This window comes from Syngnathus acus, chromosome 15 (assembly GCF_901709675.1).
Source record: "Syngnathus acus chromosome 15, fSynAcu1.2, whole genome shotgun sequence".
NCBI classification, from domain to species: domain Eukaryota; kingdom Metazoa; phylum Chordata; class Actinopteri; order Syngnathiformes; family Syngnathidae; genus Syngnathus; species Syngnathus acus.
In genome coordinates, this window is record NC_051100.1 from 3,272,151 (window position 1) to 3,292,328 (window position 20,178).

The 20,178-nt window shown below is 46.4% G+C and overlaps 4 protein-coding genes across 5 annotated transcripts; 2 read left to right on the forward strand and 2 right to left on the reverse strand.

Annotated features, from left to right (window-relative positions):
• Positions 1-92: 92 nt before the first annotated feature.
• On the reverse strand, positions 93-3,674 carry lrit2 (leucine-rich repeat, immunoglobulin-like and transmembrane domains 2). Of its 2 annotated transcripts, XM_037272454.1 has the most exons (4): positions 3,487-3,674; positions 2,529-3,319; positions 1,521-2,254; positions 93-1,380 (listed from the first exon to the last, which is right to left on the reverse strand). In XM_037272454.1, exons 1-4 carry the CDS (start codon positions 3,603-3,605, stop codon positions 1,354-1,356), a joined length of 1,671 nt encoding a protein of 556 aa, XP_037128349.1. In that variant the 5' UTR covers positions 3,606-3,674; the 3' UTR covers positions 93-1,353. The 2 variants fall into 2 exon arrangements, with proteins under 2 accessions (XP_037128349.1, XP_037128348.1); XM_037272453.1 differs by having other exon boundaries at positions 93-2,254.
• Positions 3,675-3,897: 223 nt separating this feature from the next.
• lrit1a (leucine-rich repeat, immunoglobulin-like and transmembrane domains 1a) lies at positions 3,898-8,531 on the reverse strand. The gene is made up of 4 exons (XM_037272455.1): positions 8,113-8,531; positions 7,073-7,533; positions 5,846-6,151; positions 3,898-5,687 (listed from the first exon to the last, which is right to left on the reverse strand). The coding sequence occupies exons 1-4, from the start codon at positions 8,232-8,234 to the stop codon at positions 4,633-4,635; spliced, it is 1,944 nt and encodes a 647-aa protein (XP_037128350.1). The 5' UTR covers positions 8,235-8,531; the 3' UTR covers positions 3,898-4,632.
• Positions 8,532-10,524: 1,993 nt separating this feature from the next.
• rgra (retinal G protein coupled receptor a) lies at positions 10,525-13,863 on the forward strand. The gene is made up of 7 exons (XM_037272437.1): positions 10,525-10,914; positions 11,170-11,326; positions 11,706-11,827; positions 12,195-12,348; positions 12,412-12,529; positions 13,131-13,244; positions 13,395-13,863. The coding sequence occupies exons 1-7, from the start codon at positions 10,836-10,838 to the stop codon at positions 13,536-13,538; spliced, it is 888 nt and encodes a 295-aa protein (XP_037128332.1). The 5' UTR covers positions 10,525-10,835; the 3' UTR covers positions 13,539-13,863.
• Positions 13,864-17,817: 3,954 nt separating this feature from the next.
• Positions 17,818-20,154, forward strand: slc18a3a (solute carrier family 18 member 3a). The gene has a single exon (XM_037272556.1). The coding sequence runs from the start codon at positions 18,075-18,077 to the stop codon at positions 19,644-19,646; it is 1,572 nt and encodes a 523-aa protein (XP_037128451.1). The 5' UTR covers positions 17,818-18,074; the 3' UTR covers positions 19,647-20,154.
• The last annotated feature ends 24 nt before the right edge of the window (positions 20,155-20,178 follow it).

Genomic DNA, 20,178 nt, shown 5'->3' on the forward strand with positions numbered 1-20,178 from the left:
TAAAAAAGAAAAAAACTTGCTATACATGGTCATTTTAAATATAAAAGACTTATTTGTAGTCATTTTTCATAACAGCCATGATAATTTTGATATAAAGAAAAAGATTTATTATGCATAGTCCTTTTTTCTAAAAACAAACAAAATGCCTTACTATATTTTATGGGGGGGAAAAAGCCTTGCCAAACATGCAACAGCGGCGTATTTTCAAAATTACATAAAACACGGAATGTGCAGATTACCCTCGCTAATCCAAGGGCCAACTTGTTCATCTTTCTGCAATATTGCAGCGTTGGCGACAAACCAAAGGTTCATCTGACCTCGTCCGGTTCGGCTTCACAAGCTGAAGTCATCAATTTTATGGCGCATTTTGACGAGAACTACAATATGAAATCCAAGCCTCCGTAAATACATTTGTTATCAAACTGAGAGGGAACGGTGACACACTTTCAATGGCTATTAAAAGAGAAATGGACAGGGAATAATACGCCAAACATCCCAAATGACCGTGCATTATGCCATGTAAGAGGCAGCCAGGATTACTGCCGCACAGAGGATTACACAGTAGGAAGTTGCAAAAAGCACTGATGATGGACCATACAAACTATGGACAGGTTTCATTATGTTTGTTCCAAATACGGTCCTGAGATATACCCAACCTTTGAGTTTTTCCAAGACAGATTTCACTTCATTTATTTCTGCAGTAAAACTTAGAGAGTAGGATGTTGGTCTCTAACCTCAAATGAACAATGGCCGGGCCACATATGCGTGGTGCCATCTGTCTGGCTTTCCTCAGGACGGATCATGTCCGACGCAAACCCGCTGCCGCTCTGCCGTGTTTGCAGGACTCCAACCTGTGACGTATTGTAAGAGTACAGTGACGCAGGCGCGGATTACAGATCAACTGATGAAACTTTAGAGCTCATACAAAGCGCAGTAAACGGGCACGTTCTTGACATGGAGAACGAAAGATTTCACACATAAAATCAGTACAATTTTATTCATCCATCTTGTTCAATCATATTTACATGAGAATGTGATTGATGACACGCAGAAGCTTATTAAAGAACTGTCTGAGGCAATACTGATTGATACATTTTTTACAACGGTATCTTGAGATATCAATGACCCGCCCACCCCAGCGACCACTATTGTCGTCAACGAATGGTTTCCGGTTTGCAAAATATTTGGACCACTGCAGTAATCCCTGTAGAAACAGATAATGTGTTATCAAGCCCAATCCAGTCATCAGAATCATAAACATGGTGAATGAGATCAGAAAGAGAGAGAAAGGGATTGGAAACAATGAAGTACATCTCTATACGGCGCAATCCCTTGAATAACAATCTTGACCAATCACACCGTGTCAACAAATCTCCCGCCCTAGAACAGAGGAGAGAGTAAAGAGTATCAGCAAGGCATCACACCACCTTATCACGCTTAGAAAGTTAGTAGAGTTCTGCAGTGATTCTGCTGTGGTCGGCCTTGTTCTTAAGCGACCTGTCATCGGACCTCCGCCTCACCTTCCTGTCCTCACTGGACTCTTTCCGGACCAGGCCCTCGTCGCTGGCCGCCTGCAGGCTGTCGAAGGTGCCGTTCCTCTCGCGCTCCAAGCCGGCCGATCCTCTCTCGCTGCGTTGCCTCTTCCAAAACGCCATCAGGCTTTCCAGGCAGGTGAACTTGGTGTCGGTGGTGCAGGCGTACATGCCGATGGGCACGGCCAGAACCATGGCCAGTACGATCACCACGATGTGGATCAGCTTCTCCCGCTGCTCCATCTCCGTGATGTCGCTTCCCGTGACAAACACCAAGCACTGGCCTGGCCGCGGCGTCTGGTTCTTGAGCGTCACGCAGATTTCGTATTTGGTGGCGGGCATCAGGTCAGAGACGGAGTACGAACGGATGCCCGGGCCGATGGAGATAGTCTCCTTCTTGTCACTGTTGGCTTGGCCCAAATGGACGGTGAACCACGTCTGGTCAGGGTGGTCCAAGACGGCAAACCACTCGACGGCGATGCCACGCACCGTCTGTTTGGCGATGCGGATGTCGATGTAGATGTTCTCGTCATCTGCTGGGAGGTGGGGAAGAGGCGCCGACTGGGCGCCATCCGGAGAGAGGATGTCCACCTGGATGTTGGCCGAGGAGTTTCCGATGAAGTTGACAGCACTGCACGTGTAGACGCCCCGATCGGCCAGATGGACCGACGGGATCACCAAGAGGGATCTGATGGTGTCTTCATCCACCCTCTCCTGAGACTCTGAACAGAAGACAATAAGAACATCAAATGTCATTTGAGTAATAAAGAACCAGAACTGAGGAACGCCAACAAGCAGTGAGAAGAACATTGTCAGTATACATTTAAGTTGGAGTAGGTTTACTCATGTCACCGCAACGCGATAATCTGTGACACATCATCCAGATTGACTCCTCTTAAAGGAAAGCTTTCTGTGATTAAAATGTGACCATAAGTATCTAATTCAGTAGAAGATATCAGGCAATCCGCCTGCCTGGACGTCACACTGCACTCTTACCATGAAATCCTCTGATTATCTTCAGACCATATGTCCACCACACTGCAGGTTCTGGCCTAGCTTTGGCGAGGCAGCGCAGCGTGATGTTGGTGCCCAGCGGTAGGCTGAGGTTGGCCAACGAGGTGGTGACCACGGGCTTCACACAAGCCTGCAGCTCCACCTCGTGAAAGAACTTGCCGGCCCTAAAGTCCGGACCGGAGCAGGTCAAGTAGGAGTTCATCAGGATAATCGGGGGGCTGAGGGAGCGGGTGAACTCCACGAAGCCCTTGAGTCGGCAGTCGCATAGCCAGGCATTGTCGTGGAGCGCCAAGACGACGTTCGGCCCGGAAGAGCTTGCCTCTTGCTTCTCCTCGCTCTGCAGTTTTTGGTACAGAGGCCAGTTTTGGAAGACCTCCTTGGATATGACCGTAAGCCGATTGAAGGATAAGTCTAAGTAAGTCAGATGGGGCAAATTTTTTAACGCATGTTCTGGCAGCACATCTAGCTGGTTGTGCTTCAGGTCCAGGATCTTTAGACTCGGGGTGTCCTCGAACGCTGTCCATGGTACGGAGCGCAGCTTGTTCCCTTCTAGGCGGAGCTCAGTGAGGTTGCCTAAACCTTCCAAAGCCTTCGAGTTAATCAGGGTGATGTCGTTGAAGTTCAACCACAGGTTCTCCAAGCCGGACGCTCTGATGAAAGCCCCGCGCTTGATTTCAGTGAAGTGGGATTTTTCTATTCTGATTTTGGTCATATCATGGGGAATATTCTCTGGTGTGACTCCAAACGTGTTCTCCTCCATGCATATGAGGGACCTATGAGGGAATTCAAGTATTAGTCAAACATAAGCCTCAAGTCTAAACCTTAACCCAACCCTAAAACTACTGACAACATAACTCCAAAATATTTTACTTTGGAGCATTACATAGAGTCAGAATTCTAAAGGACACAGAGTTCTACCTTGACGAAGATCACCTCTTACCTTCCATGACGGTCTTCTATACAGCTGCACCCTCGCAAACACTGAGAGAAACTTTCAGATCTTTGGAAATAAAATAAAACTATAACAAGCAGGTAACAAATCCTGTCCATAGTCTGCATAAAATTGCCCCAATGGCGGGCGGCATTCGTGCTCAAGACATATCGAGTGAGGCAGACGAGGGAAGCTTATTAGAACTAATCCCCAAATGCACAACACCTAATTCTTGACAGAGTCAGCAGGTCTGACCTACTAGTCGTTTAAGGAGGTGACGCCCACTGATAAGTCGCCTTTTGGCAACTGCTGGCTGACGATACCACGTCTGCTGTTTTGACACTAACAGATATTCAGTTGCACAAAAATACCAGCAAATTAATATCACATATAATACAGGAACAGACACACATATCGGTATAGAGATATAGAAAAGTTTATTTAAATCCTCAGTGGGATAATTGAATACAGTTAGTGGAGTAGTGTTGCCTCTAGGGGGCGCAAAAAACAAAACACACGGAGAAAGCAGTGGGGAATAGAAATAGCTCCACGTCTTATTTACACAGCGTCATAGTTCAGTCCTTTCTGCACTTGCCTCCAGCTCCAGCTTGTCTACGTTCACCATGCCTGCGAGTGTATAGCTTACATCTCCTCTGAGAACGTATGACAGATATATACAGAGGCACAGACTTGACCGTATATGTAAGTGTACACTTTCCAGAAAAGTATTTACAAATCATACACGTACATATTGACAATAAAGTGTTGTTTTGTTTCCCTTTGGGTCCGATCAGACTGTTTCTTCACTGCGCTATAAACCAAGTTGTCAAATCTCGCCTATACGGATATTTCCATGATGGTGCAGCGGGCAAAGGTCCTTTGATAGAAATTGGCTCGAGGTGGAGGTGGGGTCGGTGGCGTGATCCAGCGAGGAGGAACGGGAGGGGGGGAATCCCAGGAAGTATGGCCGGCAGGGGGGCTCACGTCAGGATGCGGCCTGGTGTGAGGATACGGGCGGTGTTGGGGATACGGGTGCGGGTAGAAGTGGGGCTGCGGGTGAGGATGCAAGCGGTGACTTGGACTGGGACACGGTGGAGGGGGAGGATGAGCGCGAGGAAGGTGACGCGGCGGAGGAGCCGGAGCTGGAGCATGATGTCAGCAGAAGTACTCGTTAGGCTGTCCTTCGATTTTAGCCGTGGCCTCCGAGTCAAGGCTGGAGCGGGCCGACAGCAATCTATTGGACTCTTCCGGGTTAAGTCTGTTCAAGTATTCCCCTTCTAGCCCTTTGGCTTTGGTGCCGGGTGACAATGTCTCAAAAGTCACATAGGAATCTTGGATGTCCTTGGATTTTTTTCCCCAGTACTTCTGGATGCGTCTCTTCAGGGCGCCGCAACACACGATGACGGTGAGGGGTACGGCGATGATGCAAGCCACGGTGATCACGATCACATTGATCAGCTTCTGGGTGCCAGTCGCGCTGGCTGCCTCATCCGTGGAGAAGATGACACACTGTTCCTTCTTGGGTATGAGCCCCCTCACGCATACGCAGGCGATGTACTTGGTTCTGGGCACGAGGCCTTCGATGGTCACCCTATTCTGGCCCGCCCCCACATTGATCTTCCTCATGTCTCTCTCCCCGAACACGGCATATAGAACGCTAAAGGCCGTCGTGTTCTTGGCCTTGGGAGCTCGCCAGTTGAGGGAGATTGTATTGTCCGTGTCCCCTACTACCTTCACTGAGCGGACCACCCGGTCTGGGTCTTGCTGCAGAGATGAGGTGTTTGCAGCCAGGTTGCTGAGGTTGGTCTTTTCCAGATCCAGCAGCGTGTCTGAGTTGGACGATGCAGACGGGTCGGGGGAAAGACCGGGATTGTCCAAACTGGGGTCGGCAATTTCAAGTGGAAGGACAGGATCCAAGACCGGCGGTGGAGACGTAGGGAGGGAGGTTGGCACCACGTATCGGGCAACCAGTTTCTCCTGGTAAGCTGCTTTTCCAACCGGGTTGGATTTTTTCACTTTGGCCTTCTTCTCATTGCCGGTTTGATTGCCTTCCTGTTTTGGAGAATTGGATACCACTAAAGAAATGACAGCTTCGGCGTTCCCGGCGTAGTTTGTCGCTTTGCATATGTATTTCCCGGAATCGCGATAGGACACGGCTGGAACACTGAGGATGGACCAGGTGATGCCATCTTTGGATGTTTCCTGCTGGACTGTGGGAAAGAAAATGAGTAGATGTGAAGTTGGTTTCTGTTGTGGCAAATTTTAAATTCAAATTTGAGGCAGTCTTGAGTGCTACGTGTTCGCCAGAATATTTTACTCATTGACATTATCTAACCTCATCGATAAGTCTTCTTCATAGCAGACTCACCCGTTCCATTCAGAACTCGCTTATCCGCCCTCCGCCACGTCAGGTCAGGAATGGGCACCCCGATGGTCCCGCACCGGAGCAGGACATTATTTCCGACGGCGCTTCGGACCCGCGCCACGGCCGTGTGGATTTGCGGGGGCTGACAACGTCGCAGCTCGGCATCGCTGAAAAGGACGCCCGACACACTCTCAGGGGAAGAGCAACGCAACCTGGTGTCGATGAACGCCACAGCCAGAGTGGGAGACTTCTGGAACTGGACCAGGTCGTACAAGCGACAGTCGCACGCCCAAGGGTTGTCATGGAGACCTGAGGGCAGAAGGTTTACAGGTGAGGAAGGTCGGGTCGGTGCGGCGCGATGGAGCGGACTGCAGATGGCCAATGTGGCAGATGTTAATCTTGTAAGAGGATTAACTTTTAATTCATAAACTACATCATGAGCATGACGATGGCAATGATGATGATGAGGAGGATGGCGATCAAGGTCAGGTTCTGCTGTCACTTCGGACTCATGCAGTTCGCCAGCAGCTTTTACACAGCTGGTCTCAGAATTGACTTTAATGCGATAATTGTACTTCAACATGCTATTTTGTTGACAAGTCCAGTATTTTCAGTTCTAAGCAGAATCGTAAATATGTGCTTTAGAAGACAGTTTGGTAGTTCTAAATGTGTGGTTGTGTTTTTTAGACAATTTCAAATAGCTCCATTCATCTGCACATTTTACCTTGCAGTTTTGCGCAATATCAATTTTATATTATTTTTTTAGATTAATAGGAGCCAATTGGAAAAATCTAAAAAAAAAATAAGACAAATGTACATAATTAACATGCATATCATTTTTGTTGCATTTTTTTTGCCTACTTTTGTTTGGTGTCATGACGTGAACATTTTTCTACAAAAATGTGGCTCGTGATTCAATACAGTTAAATTAAATTTGCATCGTCAAACCTCATGAATAGAGTTCATTATTTGCAGCAACATGCTCATGGTTGTGGTTGAGTACATTCGGACAAGATTAGCATTAGTTCTGTTGAAACAATTAAGTGGATCATGTTAATTTGTTTGTAGGTTATTTGTAACGGGTAACTTTTAGGAATCAAATTGATCCAAGTGACGGTCATGCCCTTTTGACCCAGAAATAGGGGGGGGGGGGGTTGTTTGTTGAAGACCATATATAAAAAAAACAAGATCAATACGCTGATGTCTGTGTCTGCCAGGACGCACCCTTACCCAGGATCATTTTGGAGCTCTCGGGCCCTTGGACGGGTTTGGCCGCAAGCCAGTTGGCCAGCACGGAGATGGGCAGCGTCAGCAAACTGTTGCTGGACAAGTCCAGGTAGGTGAGGTTCCTGATGTGTGTGGTGGCCTCCACCGGAAGCGAGGTGAGCTGGTTGTTGTGCAAGTCCAGAAGTCTCAGACTGGGCATGTCAGTGAGCGACTCCCAAGGGAAGGCGGCCAGCGCGTTGCCGTCCAGGCGCAGCTCCTCCAGGTTGAAGAGTCCGCGGAAGCTGTCGGCGCCCAGCACGGACAGCGCGTTGAAAGACATCCACAAGAACTCCAAACCCGAGAGGTAGTTGAAGGCTTCGCTCGGTATCCGCTGGATGGCTGTCTTCTCGATGCGAAGCTTGGACGTGTCCACCGGGAACCCGACAGGCACCAGCGAGATCTCGGGGTCATTGCAAATCACACTCCTGGGGGAGACAAAAGCACATCATTGATGAAATATGATACGCTGATATCCGATTGAATTCAAAGACAAAATACACTGAAATACAATAAGAGAATGACAGAGTCAGAAAGATACTATAAGCTGAGATGCGTTAAGTTACAAGAGATGGTATGCTGATACCGTTTGATATGATACGCTGAAATACGATTAGATACGATGATACGACACATTAGAATATGATATGATACATTGAAAAATTATTTTATAAGATGAGATAGGATACACAAGACGTGCGATTAGCTGATATCCAATATCCTCAGATACGATACGCCATGCTACACTGCGGTTCAATTAAAATACGATATAAGATACAGTCCGCTAATAGATACCGGGAGATACACTAGGTTGTGTGCTGAGGAGGGGGGGGGGCATCCAAACTGAACTAAAAAGCACTGATGGCAAGCTTCAAAGTGCCTTTGAAAGATAATCCTGCATTAAATAAAATTGGGCCACCATGCACTCCTTGATTTCTCTTTGGCGCTCAGGTCCACCTCCCATACAAACTTCCAAATGTCACAAATGAAAGCATCCTTGCCCTTACCTGGCCTTGGAGCCGTCACTCAGGTTGTGGTAAAAACAGCTGCACTGGGATGGGCAGCCGCTCACCGGGGAGAAAAGTCCACCCGCGGCCACGTAGAGCCCCAGCACCAAGACGAGGAACATTTTGGCCCCACTTTTTTTACGCAGCGCGCCTACCTAACATGCATTTGCACACTTTGCTTCCAACTTTCCCCCCACTCTCATCGACGGGGATATCATCCGCATGGTTTCTCTCCACCACTCTGCTCTCCCATAGTGATCAGACTGCATATGAGTCCCCAGATAAAAAGGATAGACAAGGATTAGTACGGGGACTGGCATTCTTTTCATTTGGCTGCGTATATTGCATCCCGCAATCTGATAGGCTGCGCCGAGACGTCCCCTGTTTATTATCTCACACACTTGCGAAATGGTCATAATCCCTTTGGATGATTTTATTCCCCCCTTCTTTTCCTCACAAATGTAGTTTGTTCATTTGAGCCGTGCCGTGACTGTTAATCTGCAAGTGGACGCCGCTGTGTTTGGCCACAAGGGGGCCCCTGCGCATCACAGCCGAGCGGTGCGCCACTCGTGCAGATGTTCACCGCGCACCGTTTTTATCAATGTGACCTTCATGTCAGTGGAGATAACGGACGCTCATTTCAGACAGGAAAAAAATTAATAAATGAATTAAAACGGTAATTATGAGACACTTAAGATAATGAGATGCTAAATCACGCAAGTCATAATTCCGAACATTTTTGTTTAGGAGATAAACTGAAATAGCTTTGTCTTGGCCGTTAGTGATTTTGTTGTATTCCATGATAAAAGCAAAAAAAACAAAACACGTGTGAGTAGCCACTGGGTGAAAGGCGACTTTGGGTATCGACTCATTAACCGATTTGGAAACAATCCCGGACTGCAAAGTGCTTCCGACTATAAAGCTTTTGTTTCATTCAAAGAACTTGGTGTATTTGTAGCACCTGGACTTTGTACAGCAATGTATGCCCACTCTTCTACTCTAGATTGAAGGTCAGGTCAGGGCAGAAAAAGATCGGCAAAGAACAGGATATTATGGGATGTGGCGAAAGATATGACTATCTCAGGATTAGATTTACAACGGAATCTTTTCAAATAGAGTCAGATATGATGCTTTAGGATAGACTAAGGATCAGAAGAATATGGTAGAGTAGGATAGGCCGGGGCAGGATTGGCAAAGGGTATAAAGTGTGATGTGACAGATTAGGTTTTCGATTGGATCGGTCGGCACAGGACAGATTAGGATAGGGTCACGACAGGAATCATAAGGAAATCATCAGGATAAGACAGGAAAGGACAAAAAGTAGGATGTGATTCAGGTAAGGGCTGAGGATAGGATAGATAAGGATGGGATAAAACAGGACAGGACAAGATCGATTAAATTTCTCATACACAAAAAATGTGACATTCTCACATTCATGAATCATATTAATTCATAATCTACATTGGGATTAAAGTTTTATTTCACCTTTTTTTGCATGTTAAATCCCTGTGAGTATTGCTACTACTGCAAAGGCCTTGCGTGAGCCTTTTAACCTCTTGGGCAATGGATTGTTCAAAGAAACTCACACATTCCATATAGTAGTTAATCTTTTTGCCGGAAGACTATTTAGATGTTGTAGCTGACAGCTGCATAGCTTGGGAAACCGTGTCGCAGCGTTATAGGTTGATAAAGCATTACTTTCAAAAAATGGAGTATGTACAAAGGCTTTTGATGAAGCATTTTCTAGGGGCGGGGTAAATAAAACTGACAAATGGAAATAATTGAGGATGCTTCAAATTGGCCTTTTTGTCACCTACATTTCACAACATTCCTGATCTCATAATCCTGAGACAAACGCAATACAATGTCAGATTTATTTGCTTAGCCTGCGAGCATTGGGGCACCAAAAGCTGCGAATGATGCCGTTGCCACGCCAAACATGACAAATCCACACAGAAGGTCAAGAATGGATGGCATTTTTTTTCCCACAGTCGGTGTGATTATGTTTAACGTTTGTTAGGCTGAATGTTTGACGTTTAAGTCAACTCCGCAGACTACTAATGACTAACACGTGTTAATATCTGTGCATGTTTCATTTTGTTGAGTACAGCGTAACTGTTTTGCATTCCCAGCCGGGCTATAACATTGATATTGTAAAGTCACATGACTCCTGAATGAGGAGGAGGTGGAAGATTTATAGACAATATGTTGCTGGAGGATGAGATGAAAATTCAATGAATACATTTTTTCCGTCTCCGTCAGTTTTCATAGCTGACCGTGAGAATCGTGCTGTTTGCGGACACCTGTTGTGCGCATGAACATTTCGAGCGCTCGCCGTGTGACAGCAGCATCAGCATCCGCCTCATCGTCATCCGCATCCTCGCCACGCACGCACGCACGCACCCCCCACGCACACAAAAGGTTCGTTGTGTAACTAATTGAGGGGCTTTGCTGTACACGTCGGAGGGGCAAATACGCTTGAGCCTGAAGGGTTGCGCGGTTTTAAGACATTCCTGCACGGATTGGGGCGACGCAACGCGAGCGGGGTGGTGGCTTTACATAATAAACGGCATGCTTTTCACGTGAAATGGCCCTTTAAAAAGCCAGCGTCCTCCAATCAGGCCGAGGCACTGCGTAAACAGGCGGACGGAGAGGAGACGAGCGTGTGCGTGCGTGTTTGGGGTCTTTTTTTTTTAGTCCGTGGTGACAAATCGGCTCCGAGAATGGTCTCGTCGTATCCTTTACCGGAGGGCTTCTCCGAGTTTGATGTCTTCTCCCTGGGATCGTGCCTTCTGGTCGAGGGTGAGTTTTTTGCGCGTGGAATGTAGCCGCGGAAAAGCCCGCATGCAGCCGCGCTCACCCTCAGTGGGCGTAGGGTGCATGCGCGCCTCTCCTCCATTCCTTCATCCTCGGCAATTTCCACTTGAGTTTATTTATTTTTGTCGTGCGCAGTCGTTTGTTGCTATCTGATGACGCGCAAATGTTTGCGCGCGGCAAATGTTTGCGCGCGGCACCTGAGTGACAGCTGTCATCGTGTGCCGCCCTGACTTCTCAAAGGTCTGATGGGGTTCTTCTTAAACGCGGTCACCATCACCGCTTTCCTCAAAGTGAGAGAGCTGAGGACCCCAAGCAATTTCCTGGTGTTCAGTTTAGCCATGGCCGACATGGGCATCTCCATGAACGCCACCATTGCGGCTTTCTCCAGTTTCCTCAGGTGAGTAGCCGACGTGACGCGCACGCTTCTTTCAGACGCTCTCGTCATCATCAATCGGCCAATCGTCTACTTTTCAAACTTTTTACAACGAGGATCACCTCAAAATAAATATTCTAGCATTATCACAAATATTGAAATACTAGTCATTTAGAAGATATTTGACATAAATGTTAAGTAAACTAATTATTTAATAAAACAAACGGAACTGCTTTAAAATATGAAATACTGTTCTACACAAAAGTTAAATACAACTGAACTCTACAAATGGATTGCACTGGATTTTAAAAAGTGAGCCCGCAGAAATAATAATTGGGATTGATCAAAAACACTGCAGGCTCAAGGAATCCAATATTAACAAAAGATCCCGTCCACCTCACAGGTACTGGCCGTATGGCTCTGAGGGATGTCAGACTCACGGATTCCAGGGTTTCATGACAGCTCTCGCCAGCATCCACTTCATCGCTGCCATCGCCTGGGACAGATATCACCAGTACTGCACAAGTGAGTCCCGCTATGGAAAAACAAACAGTTTTAAGGCCCAACATTCAAGCTAATCTTAGGGAAAGCTAATGGATAAAAAGAATTCTGAGAAAATTGCTAAATATGGATGCCATGAAGTTTTCATTATGTTTAATGGCTCCCATCTAATCCAAATACAGAATTCTGATTAATCAGTGGAGTAAAAATTAAGCAGATTAAGCCATTTGTTTTCATTTCAGGGTGCGGCCATTTTGGCATTTGACATTAAAGTGCTTTCGGGTTCGCATTGTCACGTCGACAATTTCCGTGGCCAACAGGGGGCGGTATTGGACAAAATGTAAACAGTCAAATTGAAGTGCTTGATTACTAAACTGTGTTTTCTCCTCAGGGACAAAGCTGCAGTGGAGCAGCGCCGTCACTTTGGTCATCTTCATCTGGCTCTTCAGCGCCTTCTGGTCGGCCATGCCTCTCATCGGCTGGGGCGAGTACGACTACGAGCCCCTCAGGACCTGCTGCACTTTGGACTACAGCAAGGGCGACAGGTATCACCACCGTCATTTTTGTCCCTCTCGTGTTCGGTACTGACTTCCACTTTATCCTCGTAGGAATTACGTCTCCTATTTGATCCCCATGAGCGTTTTCAACATGGTCGTCCAAGTGTTTGTCGTTATGTCCTCCTACCAGTCCATTGCACAGAAATTCAAGAAGACTGGAAACACAAAGGTATGTTTACCGCAGATGGAACAGCAACAAACAGACCTCAGTGCTGCCTAACGCGTTGCAGTGGTGTCATGTGGTACTACACTGGATTAAAAAAAACGTTGCGTGCGATACAACAATCCTGACCGGAGTAGCCAACAGAAGCAGCACTCCCAAAGCGCAACTCCATCCAACACGCTTTGAAGTGGGCGAAACCGCAGGAATTCTCCCGCAAACGCACACATGCAAACGCATTCCTCATGCTCTTCTCATTGAGAGCAACACAACACATTATGTAGGTCATCATCAATACACCACGACCCAGTGCATCTGTTAGCAATGAGGACGATGGTCCAACAATGCGTGCGTAAGAGGGAAAAGCACAGTGGGGAATGCCGTGCCATGCACGAGGGAGGTTATGGCCGTTGCAATCCGGTTAGTCGCCAAAGGCTTTTTGCGTCACGTGTGGTTGGATTGGTCTTGGTGGGAACACTTTTATGACACAATAAAACACCTGCACAGCAACATGATTAGGCAACTCCAATTTTATCAGTTGGACGTGTCAATTGAGCAGCTGAGCTATCAGGAAAATAATTCACATACCCACGCCCTCACTTTTGTGCAGTTCAATCCAAATACTCCCCTTAAAACCATGCTGCTGTGCTGGGGACCCTACGGCCTACTGGCCTTCTACGCTGCAGTGGAGAACGCTAACCTGGTCTCACCCAAGCTGAGGATGGTAAGGGCACGCCTCTTGATAGTCAATGTATTTTTGTGTGACTTTAATTTCTCAAGATGTGGTTTGATGTTTCTTGTATTTTGAATTGATTCAGTACTCCTTCCTGGTCTTTGGCGTTATAACATGCTTCTTCTTTCCTGTGTGTCACAGATGGCCCCCATCCTGGCCAAGACCTCCCCCACCTTTAACGTTTTCTTGTACGCTTTGGGGAACGAGAACTACCGAGGAGGAATCTGGCAGTTCCTCACTGGGGAGAAGATCGAAGTGCCTCAAGTTGACAACAAGTCCAAATAAACTGCTGATGTTGCACAGTCATTTCATTTATGGTGGTAGTGGTTCACTTCAGGGTCACTTCCTGTTTAATATTATTACTTAATTGTTGTCGTTTTAATGGGTGAATCGTTATCATTATTACCAGAGTATTATCATAATTACCACTTTATTGTATTAAATGTAGGGAAATTACAAAAACTGTACTCTAGTGATGTAGTGAGGATGTATTGCAAATTCAGGTTGGACCTAAAAATATTTATAAAAAAAAAAAAACAGTTCTTGTTGAAATGTACATTGGACGGGGATTCTTTCACACTTTGTGACTCTCCTTCCAAAATAATCCAGACAAATAAGCACAACATTGCTCTGTTTATCTATTTTAGCAATGAATGGGGTGCGTGTCGCTGACAAGAGGTCACGCTCCAAAGGTCACGCTTGACCTGTGTGTCTACTTTGCAATAATCACAGAAAACAAGACGACTCTTATTCCACGACACTCCCCTCGAGACACGAATCAGAGATTAGTCAACAACTCCAGATTACGACCACATGTCGACACACTTGCACAGAAGGTCAACAAGCTTCCATCTCATCGCAAACACAATATTGGACGATGACATAAATGCTTAATCTATTTTCAATGTTTGAATTGCTCCTCATTAATGTGAATTGTTCTTTTGAATGTGCAAATAATGACATATTCCTCTGTTTACAGTTTTGTATTGTTGGTTATCATATAATCATTATTCCGACAGTAGGTTTCAAAAACCAACGGACTGTGTATCAGCCGCGTCGTTATTAGCACACGTTGCGCCTTTTGATTTCTTTTTCCTCCTGACATTTTCTTTGTTCCTCCCTGATGTATGTTCTGTTTCTAAACCTGATTTAACATGACAACAAATGATGAAATCTGTTCAACCTCTTGTGTCTTTTTGCCTTTTTTTTCACCCACCCCCCCCTCCGCCACGCTAAGCGCAGTGACAGACTAACGTAATGAAAATGCAACATGCGTGTGATTACAGTCAAGTGCAGGTTGGGGATAATAACACCCAGAGGTTGCGGCAGACAGTAGCAAGCCCCCAGCCAGTTGGTGTTGCTAAGTAGATTAACTGTTGACAGCCTGTCAGAGGTGTTATGTAATGACATGTGCAGCATCGCTCTCATTTTGTTGCAATCGGTTTGGGAACTTTTTTTTTTTTTTTGGGACGCAAAACGCCATCTCACTCGGCCACTGTAAAATGTACTTTCAATATTAACACAGGGATTAAATATAGGAAAATTTATTTTAAAAAAAAAAAGCAAATGATGATTAAAATGTAAGGTAAAAGTTGTACCGAAATAAACATTTGAAAGCAAAGGTTAAATGAAAATGTGTTGTACTTATAAGTTAAACATAACAAAATTGTGCCTAACAAATACAATATAGTGATTAATGTTAATTAAAAAAATAATAATTTAACGTGATGAACAGTTAATTCAGCAATTCTTGTGTAGCTAAAAAGTCAATGTACTCAAATACAATTCAATGTGGACGGGATTGGCTGCACGCCAATGTAAAGCTTCATTGAGAAAGAAATGGTTTGAATTGACAGAAACAGAATGGCATAAATAGACACCGGAAGAAACAAGGCCAGACATGGCGATTCATTTTTTATTTCCTCTTTTTTGAAATTAATTTTATCATCCCCTAGCTGCTTCCTTCTCTTACAATCAAACATATTCAGGTACTTAGAGTTCACCGAGGATTATGTCTGCTCAACCAATAAATTTGTCATACGGGGCTTTTCGAGCGGATTACACAGCAACATGACCAATTTGGGGGGGGTGACCATGCACCACAACTTTCCCAGACATGAGAAGAAGTACAAGACTACTCCGACGGTCATGTGACCCACTGAGTTGATGCTTAAAATTCCATTACATAGTAGGACAAAACACAGATTTCAGCTAAAATATGCTTATTTATTTATCTGTTAGTGTCTTTGGCAACAAGCCATTAGGTAGGGGGGGCCTATCAGGGAGATTCATCAATTCTGGTGTGTGTGTGTGTGTCGCTGATATGGGACAACTTGTGCCATCTCTCGGGAGCCCCCCTGTAGCCACCAGACGGCAATCTAGTGAAGGGGGCCTATTAACTCCCAACATAGTCATTTCAACGTAAAAGGCAGCGCCACTAATATGTCGATGATATGGGCCAATTTCAGCCGCCTCTCAGTCCCCCCCCCCCCCTACTCCCACCCCTTGTAGCAAACAGCCAGCAACAGCGAAAGGGCCCTAGTAGGGGGATTCCCGACGTATTACTGATTCGTATTGATATAGGCCAATGTTTGCCGTCTTTTGGGGGTCCCTGCTCGCCACCAAACAACAACAGTGAGTAAGAAGACCTCTCAGGTGGATTCCCAACGCATTGCTTTCGAGAAAGTGTTAAAGGGCTTTCATATAAAATCGCATCCATTCGCATAATACATTAAAAGAGCGCGCAGCGGGTACACGCGTCTACTCTGCACAACTCACACGTTAGACAGGCGAGGGAAAAAATACATTATTTGTTTAGAAGAAAGAGTATTTTTTACAGGATTAGTGTTTCAGTGTAATCTGGATTAAAGTGGGCCTGGCTGTGCTCTTTAGAAATCACTGTTTTAATTCATTAAACCGCTCACGTTGACCACAGTGCGCCCGCGCAGCACTGTTCACACCGCGCTCACTTGACACGCGCATATGCACACGCACACTCACGGAAAAAGAGAAATGGAACAACACAAAAAGCAGACACGTGAATAAACAAATGGACAGACACACACGCCCCCCCTACAAACACACTCACGGCTTAATTGTGCAACCATTCAAGTGCAGCCAGGGTTATTTCTGACGTTGGCATTTGGCTGCGGTGGTTTGGGGGATTTAGACATTAATATTTTGGCAAGTGTACAAGATTACGTGGCCATCTAGAATCTCCAGATTTTGCTTTCAAATCAGGTCAGAGCAGAATTGGCACAAAACTACACACAAAAATAGTAAAGCGATCACACTTTGCTTCACCTGTCGACTCACCTCCCTCACGTCAACGTAATTCCTTGGCACCAAGTTACCACAAGATGGAGCCAAAATACTACTTTTCTACGAGAGATACTCGTGAGAAACAAGCGTAAGCTCAAAAGAACTGTTTCATCTCGAATAAAAGTACAACAGTACAAAGTTACTCTATTAATTGTAATATAAAACGGAAAGATGACATTTTAAAATGTGTGTGTGAGTGCGTGTGCGCGCGTGCGTTGCTTAAGCCTTCCACTTACAAAATGCTCGCCAAGGGAAATAATGTGATTATCGATGCTGACTGACGTAACGGGTCGTCTAAAATAAAACTAGAAAATTTTGATCTCCTTATTTTTGGGGGGGTCATTGGCTGACTTAAACGTGTTCTACGTCACAACGAGATCCGAGAGCATAGGAAAGCATTCATGTTGTATGAAGACGCATGGGACAAAAAAGGTCACACCGCTTAAAAACATGTCTCTTATGTAAAAGTCACTTCTTTGTGCGTGTCAGTAATTGTCACTGGCGCCCATTTAACACGAGGATGAATATAAATCGGTGTGAAACTTAATCATTCTAATAATTTAAAAAATTTTTGACTGAAAGAAAAGTAACGTTTGTGTAGCATTATTGTAAACTTTTTTTGGGGGGGGACAAGTATTTTAATGTAGCAAAATATATTTTAGGGGTTAAAATGTTACGTATCTAATTTGAGCAAAAGTTACATGTAAAGCGTTGTATACATGTATGGAGAAAGGAGGACCTCTGCTGGCGAAAAATTAACAAAACCACTTTCTTGTTTTGTCCGCTAGATGTCAGTGTTCTCTTGTTTTTCACTTCGTTCAAGACCCGAAATAAACTCACCGACGCTAGACTATGCCAGTCGCCGGATTAATGTCAGGAAGAACAATTAAAAGCATACAAGACCTATAATTTTTTTTTTTAATCTAAAAAAAAAGTTCAATTAATTTTTAAATGATGCTCAGTTTTGCTCGGCACTTTAAGAGAGACACTCAAGTTTACAGTGTATATTGAGACATTATTGTTTTGTATTTTTACTTCTGATGTAATTTTGGTTTCATAGGTCGTGGACTTTAGTAAATTTCCACCAAAATGAAAAGAACAAAACCATTTACCAAAAACAAAGTGGACACATTAGTGCAATGTGAAACGAGGGGAAAGAAGAGTGTGGCAATGCATGGAGAGCCGTGTGTGCGTGCGCGCGCGCGCGTGTCAAATTAACATAAAAGGACCGTGCGTCATTGCCTTTTGCTTCTCAAGATGGGAGGGTGAGCCTTCGCCCGCGGGACTCAACAAGCTTCAGTGTGTGTCTAAAAAGCAGCCCGCTCGCTGCGAAACGATGACTGCAAACAAGTGACGGGAGAGAAATTTTGGATGAGCAAGATGGCGAGGACTGGAACAGAGAAGAAGCTACTTGCTAACACGATGACGCCAAAAAGAAACCTGTAAGTAAAGAGTTGTGATTCTCCGTTGACTACCCACTTTAGAAGTAAAGAGATCAAAATGAACCCGGAGGTAAGCGCAGGAAAAGCTCCGAACTTGGCGCAAATGGCCGCCTCCAAACTCTCCCAGATGGGGGACAGAACTAAAGAGCTCGGCAGCGCCATGCAAGAGCCCACTCGACAGAACCGCATCATCCTGGTCATCGTGTGCGTGGTTCTGCTTCTGGACAACATGCTCTACATGGTTATCGTGCCCATCATCCCGGACTACCTGCGGGATCTGCAGCAGGCGGCGGAGCGCGCGCAAACTCCAGCGCCTCCGACGCACGGCAACTCCAGCAACATCAGTGCGCACCAACGCGCCTCCACTGGCGAGGACAACTATGACTTGCAGATTGGAGTGCTGTTCGCCTCCAAAGCCATCGTGCAGCTGCTCGTCAACCCCCTGAGCGGCACTTTCATCGACCGGGTGGGTTACGACATCCCACTGGTGATCGGCCTGAGCATCATGTTCTTGTCCACGCTCATTTTCGCCTTCGCGGAGAACTACGTTACGCTGTTCGTGGCGCGCAGCATGCAAGGCATTGGCTCGGCCTTCGCGGACACGTCGGGCATCGCGCTCATCGCCGACCGCTACACGGAGGAGGCGGAGCGCAGCAAGGCACTGGGCATTGCGCTGGCCTTCATCTCCTTCGGGAGCCTGGTGGCGCCCCCCTTCGGCGGGATTCTGTACGAGTTCGCCGGCAAGCGCGTGCCCTTTCTCATCCTGTCCGCCGTGTGCCTGGTGGATGGGGTCATGTGCCTCGTGGTGCTCAAGCCCTTCTCCAACCGGGAACGGGCCAACATGCCAGTGGGGACGCCTATCTACCGGTTGATGATGGACCCGTACATTGCGGTGGTGGCCGGAGCGCTGACCATCTGCAACATCCCGCTGGCCTTCCTGGAACCCACCATCGCCACGTGGATGGAGGAAACCATGAGCGCCTCCCAGTGGGAGAAGGGCATGACGTGGTTCCCCGCCTTCTTCCCGCACGTGCTGGGGGTCTTCCTCACCGTCAAGCTGGCCGCCAAGTACCCGCACCTGCAGTGGTTCTACGGCGCCATCGGCATGGTGTTCATCGGGGCCAGCTCGTGCACGGTGCCGGCGTGCAAGAACTTTGGCGAGCTGATGATACCGCTGTGCGGGATCTGTTTCGGCATCGCCTTCGTGGACACGGCCCTGCTGCCCACGCTGGGCTTCCTGGTGGACGTGCGCCACGTGTCCGTGTACGGCAGCGTTTACGCCATCGCCGACATCTCCTACTGCGTGGCCTACGCCATGGGGCCGGTGGTGGCCGGCAAGATTGTGCACGACCTGGGCTTCGTGCAACTCAACCTGGGCATGGGCCTAGCCAACGTGCTCTACGCGCCCGCCCTGCTGCTGCTGAAGAACGTGTCGCAGATGAGGCCGTCGCGCTCGGAGAGGAACATACTGCTGGAGGACGGCCCCACGGGACTGTACGACACCATCAAAATGGAGCAGAAGGAGAAGAAAAGGAAAGGCCTGTGCACCACCGTGAACGAGAACGGCATCGAGACGTTCGTGCAGCGCTCCTTCTCTGAGGAGGAGTCCTCGGGTGGCGAGTATGCGTGAAGCAAGGAAAAGTGAGACCGAGGCTGAGCCCACTGAGTTTTTCAGCAAACAACTTCCGCTAGGTTCCACAGATTTAAAAAAAATAAAATAACTACACAAATACGGAAGTGGTGAATAGGCGGAGTTGACTATACTTAGTTTTCAATTGAAGTGCCAAATGTAATTGTGTCCTTCTCGCTTGAGCTTTTTTGCAGTAGATGATAGCCATGCAGTGGCCTTTAAAAAAGTGATTGTCTAAGTTTACAATTCAGGGATTATTGTCATCAGTGCATTTGAATACACACAGTCAATGTATGTATTTTTTCAGTTGCACGTCTATGAACTCAACAATTATGCAAAATAATCCGTGTGTGTGTCCCTGAATCAGATTTTTTTTTTTTCTTAGGATTGACATTGTAATCATGGAATGCAAAGCCTCAATGTGTGATCTGCGATGTACAGATATTCAATGTTATTATCTGAACTGCTCTGCTTTGGGGAATCATTAAAACAATGTTTCCCAAATTGTCTTGAGCCAAAGTGCATATATTTA

What these genes read in the sequence shown, in the direction of transcription:
- lrit2 (XM_037272453.1), bottom strand. Translation starts at nt 3,605, where the DNA reads ATGCAGACTATGGACAGGATTTGTTACCTGCTTGTTATAGTTTTATTT. An exon ending in ATAGAAGACCGTCATGGAAG is followed by an intron (nt 3,320 to 3,486) that starts GTAAGAGGTGAT and finishes ATTCCCTCATAG; the next exon opens with GTCCCTCATATGCATGGAGG. An exon ending in GATAATCAGAGGATTTCATG is followed by an intron (nt 2,255 to 2,528) that starts GTAAGAGTGCAG and finishes TCTTCTGTTCAG; the next exon opens with AGTCTCAGGAGAGGGTGGAT.
- lrit1a (XM_037272455.1), bottom strand. Translation starts at nt 8,234, where the DNA reads ATGTTCCTCGTCTTGGTGCTGGGGCTCTACGTGGCCGCGGGTGGACTT. An exon ending in AGTGACGGCTCCAAGGCCAG is followed by an intron (nt 7,534 to 8,112) that starts GTAAGGGCAAGG and finishes TGTCTCCCCCAG; the next exon opens with GAGTGTGATTTGCAATGACC. An exon ending in GAGCTCCAAAATGATCCTGG is followed by an intron (nt 6,152 to 7,072) that starts GTAAGGGTGCGT and finishes TTCTGCCCTCAG; the next exon opens with GTCTCCATGACAACCCTTGG.
- rgra (XM_037272437.1), top strand. Translation starts at nt 10,836, where the DNA reads ATGGTCTCGTCGTATCCTTTACCGGAGGGCTTCTCCGAGTTTGATGTC. An exon ending in GACTACAGCAAGGGCGACAG is followed by an intron (nt 12,349 to 12,411) that starts GTATCACCACCG and finishes TTATCCTCGTAG; the next exon opens with GAATTACGTCTCCTATTTGA. An exon ending in TCTCACCCAAGCTGAGGATG is followed by an intron (nt 13,245 to 13,394) that starts GTAAGGGCACGC and finishes TGTGTGTCACAG; the next exon opens with ATGGCCCCCATCCTGGCCAA.
- slc18a3a (XM_037272556.1), top strand. Translation starts at nt 18,075, where the DNA reads ATGAACCCGGAGGTAAGCGCAGGAAAAGCTCCGAACTTGGCGCAAATG.